This window comes from Podarcis melisellensis (genome assembly GCF_964234715.1).
Source record: "Podarcis melisellensis genome assembly, chromosome: 13".
NCBI lineage: Eukaryota > Metazoa > Chordata > Lepidosauria > Squamata > Lacertidae > Podarcis > Podarcis melisellensis.
Genome location: NC_138545.1, coordinates 7,219,505 through 7,232,406, shown reverse-complemented (window position 1 = coordinate 7,232,406; position 12,902 = coordinate 7,219,505). Strand labels below are relative to the sequence as shown.

Sequence of the window (12,902 nt, the reverse complement as noted above, 5' to 3'; positions counted from 1 at the left end):
CACCCTGACCTGCCCCACACATAATTGATGTAGGGCAGGTAGCTTGGCTGAACCAGCCTTGCAAACCATGTCGCAAGGTCTGGTGGGCCCACCAATGAGGATCCATCCCTTTGCAAAAGGTAGGGTTGCACCCCCTAGGTCCAGGCTGCCCCTCGTTGCCTCCTCAGCCCTCCACGCTGGCCAGTGTGGGACCCAGCCATCCTGCAGCTCACCCTCCCAATGAGGACGGGCTCCGGTCCGGCGTACTCCTCAATGACGAAGAACTGGTTCCAGACCCAGCTGCGACGGGACCTCATCAGCGGGCGCTCCCAGCGCTGAGACACGTTCCCCCGCAGAGACCCAGCTCTGGCCCCCTGGCTGGGCGGCATGAGGCGGCCTGCACAGCCGCAGCCTCCCAACCAGGCCAGCAGGAGCTGGAGGAAACTGGCCATCGCTCAGCCCCGCAGTTCAGTCCTCCTGCAGCGGGGGGCGCTGCTCATCTGTGTTGCCCATAAGGAACAGCTACCCCATCTGGGTGGATCTGGGTGCATGGGGGGCAAGGTGGGGGGAGAGAGAAGGGGAGAGAGAGAGGGAGAGAAAGACTAGATATCATTGCCAGTCAGGTGCATCCTTCCAATCACGTACATCGCCATCCACCCCTGTCCAGAATAAATGGCTGATTCATGCAGATAATCCATAAAGAACACCGTTCCTCTTCCTTTCTCCGATTCCCATCCGATTGTGCCAGAGTTATTTATTTATTACAGCATTTGCAACCCTCTTCCCTTCCAAGGAGCCCATGGGGGTGTATACTGTCTTGAGTGGGGGTCAGCCTAAGGCAGTTTTCCTCAACCTCGGCCTTCCAGATGTTTGTGGCCTACAACTCCCATGATCCCTAGCTAGCAGGACCAGTGGTCAGGGATGATGGGAATTGTAGACTCAAAACATCTGGAGGGCCGAGGTTGAGGAAGCCTGGCCTAAGGAGTGGCAACTAGCTCAAGGTCACCCCACAAGGTCAGATCCCCAGGTCTACTAACTGCAACTATGGGTCAGAGATATCTAAAATCCTTCCCGGCCTTCTGAAAAGAACCAGACACCAGATCTACGAATGATAACTGATAACAGGTAGACCAGGAGACACATCCACACTTGGCCAAACACTGTCCCCAAATGGACTATAGGTCTTCCCATTGCAACCCATGAGCAAGACCTAGCCAAAATCCCTCCTAGCCTCCCGGATCCCTTCCCAAGGCAAGCTGACCAACGTTGCCCGCAGTCCTACAGGACTTCTGCAGAGAACTGCCCTCCTGCTGGATCTAACCAATGGGCATAGCTGTCAACGTTTCCCTTTTTTTAAGGGAAATTCCCTTATTCCAAATAGGATTCCTCACAAGAAAAGGGAAAAGTTGACAGCTATGCCAATGGGCTCCAAATTGGAATTTTTTGAGGGGGAACCGTCTGCCAGGGATTCGAACCCTGGTCTCGCAGGTCTTGGTCCAACACTGTAAGCCCTACACCACACTGCCTCTCTTCAGGGAAGGGCAAAGCCAAGGCAAGGGAGCCGCCTGGGTCACACTCTGCACGTCTTCGGGTGTACACTGCGCTGGCACCGCCCGACGCAGCAAACGATCGAGTCGAGAGGCAATCTTTGGGCTTGCGCTCCACTGCGGATGCTGCTCGGCTGGCGCGTGAGCTGAGAACCTCATCCCAGCATCCTCTATTCTTATTGATTTGCAATATTTGCGGACCACCTCCTAGCTAGGATACTCCGGGCGGTTTAAAACAGGACTGGGGAAACCTGTGGCCCTCTGGATTTTGTGACTAGTATGGCTCACCATCAGGGAACAATGGGAACCAGAGTGCCACAACATTCGGAAGGCCATGGGTTCCCCACTTCTCGGTTCACAGTAAACATTAAAATTATACGAAGGCAGGAATGGGAAATCTAAGAACAAAACCAGTATCACAAGTGAATGCGGGTTCTTCGGATCAACCCTTGGTTTCCTATACTACTCCGCAGGTGAAACTCAGCTGCTTCTGGCGGCGGAGAGGAGGAAAAGGCTCATTTAATGGAGACAGATTTACCTATTATGGGTACCAGAAGGCCAGTTCAGCACTGGGTAAATCGGTCCCACTGGAGGTTATACTACTTATGCGTGACGACGGAGACGGGTCGTGGCTCAGTGACAGAGCATTTGCTCTGCATGCAGAAGGTTGCAGGTTCAATTCCTAGCATCTCCAGGTAGGGAGAGGCTGAAACCCTAAAGAACGGCTGCCAGTCCGTGCAGGCAACACTGGCCTAGTTGCTCTGACTCAGCATAAGGCAGCTTCCTAGCTACTACTCCTTCTGACCCAGGATCTCAAACTCTGGGTCTTTCTGTGCCTAGGGTGTCAGCCTGCCACAAACCATAGAATCGTACGGTTGGAAGAAAAGTCCACTGCCTTCTGAGCTAGCTGAGTTGTCAAATAGCACTTATTCCTAACGTTTAAGTCGCAGCCTTGTCCTGGTAGCTTCAGGATCCCAGGTAACATGAGCTGTACTCGTGAAAGTTACATCCACCGACAAGGGTGTCAGCCTAAACACAGTTCTGGGGTCTGACTCAGGAACGGGAAAGAATGAATGGGGAGGAAGAGGGCCGGCCCTATCATTGGGCGGAGAAAGGAGACCGCCTCAGGGGGCAGGTGCGGAGGGCCTCCACCTCTGCTTCCTGGAGCTTCCTTCCGAAGGCCCCCCTCCGTGTTGCTCTCTGTTGGAGGACCAAGCTGTGCAGGCGACATGGGCCAGCCCAGCATCCCTAAAATAGTTTGCTGCCTTCAGGTTGTCAGGAAGATGCTATTTCCGTTGCTGGCACTGAAGTCAGCTCAGCTGGAAGAAGGGGCCGCAACTCAGCGGGAGAACATCTGCTTTGCAGGCAGGCGGTCCCAGGTTCAAGTCCCGGTGTCCCCAGGTACGGCTGGGAGAGTCCTGCCTGGAACCCTGAAGAACTGCTGCCCAGTTTGTTTAGGCAATACAGTGGTACCTCAGGTTATGAACTTAATTTGTTCCGGAGGTTCGTTCTTAACCTGAAGCACCACTTTAGCTAAAGGGGCCTCCCGCTGCCGCCACGCCGCTGGAGCACAATTTCTGTTCTCATCCTGAAGCAAAGTTCTTAACCTGAGGTAATATTTCTGGGTTAGCAGAGTCTGTAACCTGAAGTGCCTGTAACCTGAAGCGTATGTAACCCAAGGTACCACTGTAGAGCCATTTTGTTGCTCGGGTCTGTGGGGTTCGCTCCTCTTTCCCGCCTGGGGAAGCCCCGAATCATTCACAAAGCACCCCTTGGGTGCAGCCATCTTTCCACACCCACGAAACCACTAGGGCCTCTTCGTGGAGTTCCTAGTTGCCCACCATCCAGAGTCTACCATCCGCACATGTACCCCCGATGCGAAATGTTCCGACCATCCACACATTTCCAAGCTCCGTTTTTCCCCCATTCACCCACCCCTTTCCCCCTTCCTCCTCTCCCCACACGTCCCTCTTTAAACCACCCACCCATCTCCTGCAGCACCCGCCCACTATTCATCCGTCCGTCCACAGAGATCTTCAAATATGCCCATCGCTCTATCCACCTCCCATCACCAACCTGTCCAAAGACAGCACTTAACTATTCATCTAAGCCATCTGCCCGTCCGTCCATCCATCCGTGCAGATTATTTATCTATGCATCCGCCTGTGCCTCCCTCTCTCCTTCCTTCCCCACATCTTCTCTCCCTCTTGTTCTCACTCCCTGCCCCCCCCCACAACACACACACTCCTGGTGTCTCTGTTCTGTTCTACATTCCCCTCAGGTCCTGCTCCCCAGCCTGCCCTGCAGACGAGAGAGAACAGATGATGGATGGAGCGAGAAATGGACAGACGGAGAGATAAACGCAGTTGCAAGGAAGGGCAGAACGAGACAGAGATACCGCCTCGTCCTGTTTTGTGTAGGGATATATATATATATATACATACACTCTGGATCTAGCGGTGGAAATGGGCAGAAGGAGCCGGGGGCCAGGAAAACTTGGCAAAATATTTCAGCCACGTGTGCCTCTGTGCTTAAAACCTCTGCCATCATTGACTTGGGCCACCGAGGAAGCCCTGAGGCCCTGTCCTCTTTCTTCTAGGACCCTTGGCCACGCTAGGGGGATAATAGCAGGGCAGTTGAGGTACCCTCTTCACTTAACCCTCTGCAATATTTTGCCTGGCTACCTGCCTGCCTTCCCAGTCCTTGGTTTCGAGAGGGTGGGGGACAAATGCCAGGACCCAGAACTGCCTGGAAGGAGCATCCTCCGACCTGGGAAGCTCTCATCCTCAGCCCTCGACGTGGGAAGACTCTCTGACCTCAGGATCCTGCGGCAGTCGGTCAGTTGCTCCCGCAGGAAGCGGTGAGGAGGGCCACCGACTTGGATGGCTTTAAAAGAGGATCAGGCAAATCTGCGGGAGGATTCGGCCATCGACAGCTACGAGCCGTAACAGCTGTCTTCTGCAGCATGTTTCTGGGAATCTCAGGAGGTGGAGAGTGTTTTGGTGCTCAAATCCTGCCTCTGGGTTTCCTCCCGGGACATCTGGTTGACCACTGTGAGATCAGGATGCTGGACTAGACGGGCCACTGGCCTGATCCAGCAAGGTCTTCTTATGCTCTTAAGGGAGATGCATTCTGCATCTGCTCTGGGGAGCCCTTGTTTTGCTCTTGCTTCATAACCTCAAGGGTTAAGCTCTGCCATTGGCAACTAGTGCTAGGGCTGAGCTCCACCACAGACCCTTCCTTCCTTCCTTCCTTCCTTCCTTCCTTCCTTCCTTCCTTCCTTCCTTCCTTCCTTCCTTCCTCCCTCCCTCCCTCCCTCCCTCCCTCCCTCCCTCCCTCCCTCCCTCCCTCTTGTTGCTCCTTCTTCCACAACCTGGGAGCTTCCAGACTGTCACTGCTTTCAAGCGGGATTCAACCACATACCAGCAAATTTAGGCTGCATGCTTAAAGTTGACTTGGCCCTCTTGTACTCAAAACCCTGTCGATACAGTATATATATCCTGCCGTGAGCTGCCCTAAGATCTTCGGATGAAGGGCAGAATACAAATTTAACCAAGAAAGAAATAAGAAACCCACTTTCCCCAAAAGATCCAACTTTTCACGACACAGAAAGTGCAGGGGTAACACTGGCTTTGGCGCAAAATCATCTAACCTCCCCGAAAACAAACTGGGCGAACGCTCACTAAATGGCCAACGTTGCCTCGCTTCCCAGTGAACAAATCAGGACGAAATGCGCAATGCACAGGTCGTCCGGAAGCGCCCCGGGTCTCCCCACCTTTTTGTATTTCTTTCGCTCAGCCGGCATCTGCATTCTCTGCCTTTCTCACAGTTTTTTCCCCCTCCTCTATCTCGCCTTCCTTGTTAGCGGTTTCCCTCTGAGGCCTTCGTTCAACCCAATTAACCTGCGGGGCAGTTGGGCCCAACTGCGGCCTGACCTGCTTTAACCTTTCGAGCGTGATCCAGAAATGCAGTTAATAAATTTTTCCTTTCCTTTTTTTAAAAACACCCCCTCCTTGCCCTCCAGTGGCGCCCTCTGTTGAAACTGGCACGAAGATCTGGTCCCCAGTTCCTCCTCCCTCCTCGTCCTCCTCACCATCCCGGGGCCTAATCGCTGTAATTCATTCAGAGCGACAACTGATTCAGTCACTTGGCTTCTCCTTATTGATCGGAAATGAAGATAAACAGCGAGGAAATGAGCAAGGGGGGGAGGGGAATGGGAGGCTGGGAGCGCGTGTCCAGCAGGTGCTTCCTCAATAAGCAGCCCGCCCCGGATTTAATTTGAGATGGTGGCAGAGGGAGGGAAAAGGCTGGGCTTTACTCCTGCTGAGCAGGCACTCTTTCAGGCCTCGGCCCCCGTTTTCAGTAGCCAAATGCAGCCCTTGGGCAATGCAGGCTGTGCGGCTCAGTGGCAGAGAATCCGCTTTGCACGCAGAAACTCCCAGGTTCGATCCCAGCCTGGGGGTGTCTCCCTGCCTGACACCCTGGAGACCCTCTGCTGCCAGTCAGTGTAGGCAAAACTGCACTCGGTGGGCCGAGGGTCTGGCTCAACGTAAGGCAGCTGGCCGTGGTCCTGTAAGCAACTTGTTCGGTTCAGGCACGAACCCAACAGCCGCTGCCTCTCTCAACCGCTTTTGGTAATGTAGATCAGGGGTCAGCCGTGGGCCTGTCCACCGTCCCTCAGACCATGTGGTGGGCCAGACTATATTTTTTTAAAAAAATAATGAACACATTTCTATTCCCCACAAATAACCCAGAGATGCATTTTAAATAAAAGGACACATTCTACTCATGTAAAAACACGTGGGCCGGATTGAGAAGGCCAATGGGCCGCATCTGGCCCTTGGGCCTTAGGTTGCCTACCCCGGTGTAGATTATACAATCGTAGAGTTGGGAGGGACCCAGTGGGTCATCTAGTCCAAACCCCTGCAATGCAGCCGTCTCATGCCAGGATTTGAACCTTCAGCCTTGGCATTATCAGCACCAAGGGATTGTGCTGGAAGAGCATCTGCGAGGGCTGGGAGAGACGCCTGTCTGCAGCCTTGGAGAAATGCTGCCAGTCAGTGCAGGCAATACTAGGTAGACCAGTGGTGTGACTCTAGCGCAAGGCAGCTTTCTATTCTCCTATAATTCCAAGGCACCAAAGTCAAGTTTCCTTCCCTGCCCTCAGAGGAGTCCCAAGTCGTCGCCTGCTTCCTGCAACTGGAGACCAAGAGTGAAAAACTCGACCCTGGAGGGCCTCTGAACATGTGCAGAGTTCTCTCCCTTCACCTACGAGTTGCCACAAAAATCTCTCCGTGTGTTCGAGGCTACAGGGGTGTGACTGCAAGGGGAAGTATTTCAGAGACTGATCTCTTTCACGGGCCTAAAACTAGGTGAGGCCTGGCTCAAACTTGCCCAACTTTTCATGCCCCATCTCACGTCTTTTTTTCTCAGTTTTGGGGGCTGGCCTGCCCCCTTCTGCCCACCGACCCTGCGGACAGCTATGGCGTTCACAAAGCTATTTCCCAGAAGCCTCTGCGGCCTTGCTCTGGCGCGGAACTACAGTCCTTTTGCCGTACAAGCTAGAGGGTCTCCCTGTTCCCCTTGCTCTAAGAAGCGGCGGTTTCCTCCCAAGTATTTTAAAAGGGTGTCAGAAAGAAGAGGGGAGAGTATGCCGTATCTGCTGAGGGCGAGGATAAGAAGAAACAATTTTAAATTACAGGAAGGAGCATTTAAGATCTGAGAGATCTGAGGGCTGGGGAGAGGCAGGGTGGAAAAGCCCCCCTTTCTAATTTCAAAAGCAGATCAGTGTGGAGCAACTGACTTGGGGAGGGCCGGCGGGGAGAGATAGGATTTTCACCGTTGCAGGTTTCTCAAGAAGCCAGCGAGGCACAAAAGCTCAGGTCTAAGCTTCTAGTCAGCACCGAATTTCCCCAGAGGCAACTTGCCCTGTCCCACAACAACGACATCTCCTCCCTTCGCTTTTCCCTCAGTGTTACCGATTCAGCCCAAAAGTTGCCTGAGCACCAGCCTCAGGTATCCATTTGAACTTTTACAAGAGTAGGACTTGATTCCTTTCCTACCCGCTTCCAAATTTCCCGTTGTCTGTAATTTGAATGAAAAGACCCGGCTCTCTTCACTCCTTTGCCCTGCATTAGTTGCATTCACACATGCAGGCACATATCCCGCCTATCAGGCAGCTAGCTCAGTCGGCAGAGCATGAGACTCATAATCTCAGGGTTGTGGATTCGAGTCCCGTGTCGGGCAAAAGATTCCTGCATCGCAGAGGGTTGGACTAGATGACCCTCGCGCCCCTTTCTTCCAATTCCACGATTCTATGATTATATCACACAAATAACTCAAGAGGGTCTCAGAGGATCTGCCGTCGCGCGTGAAAAGACACGCCGATGCCACTCTCTTGTTCCCTGAGTCTGGCTAACAAACCCAGAGTAATGACCATTCGCAGGTTGTTACCACAGGTCAGAATTAGCTCAGCAAAACACACATTTCAAGGGCGTCTGGGGTGTGCGTGGTAGCAGCACCCATTTCCCACTGGAAAAAGGAGGCTAATGAAATAAACATGCTAGGAAGCTGCAGGAGTTTTTCGTTTCCTACTTTTTACATTTCCCTAGACAGGCATCTTAAGACAGATGTCCGAAAGCAACCCCAAGCTGCATTAAAAAATAATAAAAAAACGTTAGCTTACAAGTGGGTCAAGTCAAATACATCTAAACTCCCTCCACGGGAGCCAAAAGCTGACCGGCTAACCACAAATCTGGGCAGTCAAACAGGCACAGAGGCAGACCGTTGTAAAGTTTCCGTTTCATAAATTTTGGAACGCTTCCCAAGATGTGTGCGATGTCCAGAGCCAGCCTCAGATATTTTGCCACCTGAGGCAAAACAGCTAAGCTGCTTCTCTCCCGCCCAGGCCTGGCAAGATTCAGGCCGGCAGATCCAAAATGGCGCTTAGTTCCTGCCGCCGAGCCGCTAAAATTATACCAAGGGGGTACGTTTGGGACGGAAATTGCCCCAAAAAGACAAGCCCTCAAATTGTGTCCTGGTTCTGCCGCCTGAGGCGATGACTTTTGATCTGGCCCAGCCCAGGACAAACAGAAAGAAAACACGGAAATCGCTCTCTGGGATTACTTTAGCAACACAACCCTCTTTTTGTATGCACAACTGGGGTGGTTCAAACGACAGTATTCTTCACATACCACCCCCCAAAAAAAACTATTTTCAATGTGCTTTTATATGAAGTGGCAGCTGTTATCTGTGTCAATGATTGAAGAAAGGGATGACAGAATAGTCAATACAGAATAAATATTAGCGATTTTGCATATGAGAATATATTTGAGGAAGCTGCCTTCTACCGAATGAAACTTATTTGTCCACTTCATCATGTTTAGCCTCCTCTGACTGGCCACGATCCACATCTTGTTATTATTAAATTTATTATGATTATGTAACTGGAGACATCAGGGATCGAACCTTGGACTTTCTCCATGCAAAGCGAATGCTCTGCCAGTGAGCTACAGATCCCCATTTTGCGGGGTTAAAGGAAGGCACTCGCATGCTCAAATGTGCTAGGAGGTTTGAACTTCTGTGGGTACAATAGCTGGTTGTGGCTCATGACGGTTGAGGGGAAAGGCACTCTGCCAATGCTCAGAGCACACGCTGCCTTTTTATTATTTCCCCGCGTCCCAAGGCTAGATCCCAGCACTCCAAAATATCTCAAGCATTAAGACCAGGTAATAATTCAAATTTTTGTTTGTTTAACAAGGATGCTGACAGCACCTTTTAGTCCTGGAATCTGTCACTTGCAAATTTTGTGAATGTGGCCCAGAAAGCAGCAAACAGGCAATTATGATGTTTCTTGTGATCAAATGTACATTCTTGTTTTCGCTTAACTTACTACAGATCTGGTAAGTGTTAAGACGATGGCTTGTTTTTGTTTTTAAAAAGGAGACAACACGGAAATGTGGATTCTAATAGGCACCAGGGAGTGTGATTATGGGATCAGGGGGTGGTACTTATTCCGGATTAATTAATCCAGATTGAAAGACTGATCGATCTGATACACACCCTCATCGCCGTTAAGTGATTTTGAGCCAGCGCACCCACAGATAGCGTGCTCCCTGCCTGCCTGTCCTTTAGAGAGTTGCCAACTGCTTCCCTGTCCCCCAGCTGCTGTGTTTTTGACGTTAGCCCATTGCTCAGAAACGTAGCCCGCTAAAAAGCTTTTTTTCTGGCTTGGAGATCAGGAGATGAGAAAAGCTTTACCCTGCCTAATTTCTCCTCAGATCAGACCGCCGTTAAAAGCCCAAGGGGCAAGAGCAGTATGATAAAGGTGGCAACTCTTCTAGAACATAAGGAAAGATGAACCTAAAAGACTAGGTCCCTGTTCATTCATGCCCCACTGATTTAAAAGTGCTTGCATTTCTTTCTTTCTTTTTAATGCAAAAAGCAAAAAAAGGGGAGCAGAGACATATATAAGTATCTCATTTATTACTTTGCTGTTTAAATGCCAATTTCCAGTAGCCTCTTGTAACTGTAAATCTTGTATCCCAGATTTCCTAGATGCCATTAAAATAAATCAGGGGCTCCGAATGAGGCCCTAAGCTGGGACCAAGGCTGGTTGTGTTTGTTTTAATTCCCCGCTGCTTCCTCCTGAAAGTGATGCCCTCCTCCCCAGCCCTCTCCGCCCCATCCCTTCCTTCATTTATTCCTTCTCCCCCTCCAGGCAGGCTCTGTCTCTTTCCTCCCTTTCCCCTCCCCTCCTGCCCAAATCTAAGCGGATTTTTTAGGATTAGTTATTCCCAGACCCTGGGAGAATAAACCCAGCAAATCTTATTTCGCCTCGTCAGAAAATTGACTCCAAGAGAAAGTGGGGTGGGGGTAATGCAGCCCTTAGTGGTGGGGAGGGAAATATAATGAGGAGGGGGGCATGATGGACCTGCGGGGGGGGGCAGATGCCCCCTGAAACTAGAAGTCCAAAAAGATATTGGGTGGGTTTTGGGGTTTTTTGAGAAGCCACAAGCGAATTTGGTTAGAGTCAAACTGGGTGTAGATAATGTTGGGGGTGGCTGGGCCTCTGAAGTACAGTTGGACAGGGTGGTCTTCTGGGGGGACCCTGGCACCCCAGTTTTACGATTCAGTGTGTTCCTAAAAATGAAAAACCTTTCAGTAGGTAGAGTGGGGGCAGAGTTAGGTCCGAAATGGAGACCTTGAAGTACTGCTCAGGACCAAAGCTGGGATTTATTTTTTTATGTGCGGTTTTGAGGGGAGAGGGAATCGGGTCTGAAATTGAACCTGAGGAGCAATAATCGAAAGAGTGAGGCCACAACACCAGGGGTTTGGCCTGCGAGGAAGAGGTCAAAGGCCCTGGGGAGTGAGGATGGCGACAGGTAATCCAGGAAGGAATAGCATTCATTTAAAGATCAGGGGGCAGCTTTCGGGGGCTGTGGGTCAGGAGGACCAAGGTGCATTGAGGAATGCAGAGGATTATTGGGGGGGGATAATGGGCTGAGACGGGAGACTGAGGCCAGAGCCACCCCAAATCTATAGCCACCCCATAGCCCTTGTGGGGTAGCTACGACACTTGAAGAGCTGATGCTGATGCATCAATGAATTTGGGGAGGGGGCTGTCATAAAATGCCTTGTAGGGGGTCTCTCCAGATCTGGGTGGATGTGGGGGGGGGCTGTGGGTCAGTTTTCAGCAACCCTCACCATAGCCCTCCCTCTCCTGGGAATCCTTGTGGGGCGGGAGGCTGAGGTGGGGGGGTCCTGATTTATCTCCATCTCCCCCCCTCCCTCGGTCATGCCAGCAGGTGTCCCCCCTCTTTTTCCAGCCTCCCAATGCCCCCCGCAATCCTTTCCCCCGCGCTGCAGTCTTAAGACTCCCGGGGTAGATTTACAACCCAGGGCTGCGTGAGTGAAATTCCTAATGAGGCGCCTCGGAATCGCGGAATGAGACAGGCAGAAAGAAAGAAAGAGGGGAAGAGAAAACGGTGGGTGGGGGGAAGAGAGAGAGAGAAGGAGGGAGAGAAAGGCGAGAGCGCGTCTGTTTGGGGAAAGGGGGGGGGGTCCCTCGCCGTCCCAGCCTCCCCTCCCAGACGGGAATCCCGCCAGCCACAACATTTGTCACAATCAATACGGAATTCTCTCCGGAACGAAGGAACGAAAAAGCCCGGCGGACGGATGAGTGCGGGCGCCGCTGGCTCCCCATCGCTTTCCCCCCTCCTCGCTCCCGTCACGTCCCTAATCAAACTTTGATCCCCGACTCCCCCCGGGAATAGGAGGAGGGGAAACACACACATACACAGCTGGGGCTGGAAAGAAGGGATGAGAAAGTGGGAGGGACGGAGAAGTGCAGGATGGAACCGCCCCCCCCACCCCAAATAGAATTCTACATATTTTGCCTTTTTATCAATTAGTGATTCCCGCGCTCCTCCCATGCGCTCGAGCCAGGTCTAGAAACAGCCCCCTCCCCAAATAATATTATTAATAATAATAATATAACATTTGGAGGAAAGAATGGATAAAGATGGGGGGAACTGAGCTCTTGTAGGGAAGTGGGTTGTGGGGTTCGCCCGCACTCCGTCCCCCCCACTCCACCCCCACATTTTGCCACCCCCCTCTTCTTGTGGGTACCCTCTGGGGGCTCCACCCCTCTATCCTTCTTCTCCCTCTGCCTTCCCCCCACCCCAAAAGTGAAGGGAACCTACCTGAGTCGCTGGGAGTCCGGGAAAAGGGGTTAAGGAAGGAGGGAACGAGACAGAGATGTAGAAGGAAGGGGGGAAGAGAGGGAGAGAGAGAAAGAGGAGGGAGGTAGAAGAGAAGAGAAAAAGAGAGAGAGAGAGAGAGAAGCAAAGGGCGAGAAGGAAGACGGGAGCGCAGCAGGACCAGCGACAGAGAGATGCAGGGATGCTCCTTCTGCAGAGATGCTCGTCTGATCCTCCCCCTCCCTCCCTCGTCTTTCTCAGCTACTACTCACGCTCCCCCCTCCCGCCAGGGTGGTCTGAGCAGAGGGAGAGAAATAATGGAGAGGAAGAGATAAGAGCCCCCCCCCGAAAAAAACAACTGAAAAGCGCGACCCCCCTCTGCCTGGCACTGCGACAATGTCTGCCCCCAAACCCTGACCCACAGAAACCCCCGACAGCCGTGCCACTGTCCCAGCCCTGGACCCCTAGAAGCCTTCGACTAAGACTCCCCCCACCCCAATTTTCTGAACTCTCTTCAACCCCCCACCCCAATAGTGTCCTCCCTCCTGGTCTAAAAGGTGTCTCCCCCCACACAAGAATTGGGGGTCCTCAGTCCTGACTTGAAGACCCCTCCTCAGAATTGCTGGTATCCTTCCACTCTACTCCCCCCCCCCAAAATCTCCTTTCCTGTCCCGGC

General features: G+C 52.2%; 1 protein-coding gene across 4 annotated transcripts in view; it reads right to left on the bottom strand.

The window, feature by feature from the left end:
* CDH24 (cadherin 24) overlaps positions 1–12,489 on the bottom strand; it is a 33,559-nt gene extending 21,070 nt beyond the window's left edge. The window contains exons 1-2 of one of the 4 annotated variants that reach the window (XM_081886778.1): positions 12,230–12,489; positions 213–520 (exon numbers count right to left, since the gene is read on the bottom strand). In XM_081886778.1, coding sequence (XP_081742904.1) covers positions 213–431 — 219 coding nt within the window. In that variant the 5' untranslated portion in view covers positions 432–520; positions 12,230–12,489. Of the gene's footprint in view, positions 1–212; positions 1,132–5,619; positions 6,210–8,211; positions 8,917–12,229 lie in introns of those variants that run through there. The other 3 variants (XM_081886780.1, XM_081886781.1, XM_081886779.1) reach the window with 3 other exon arrangements.
* Positions 12,490–12,902: the final 413 nt, after the last annotated feature.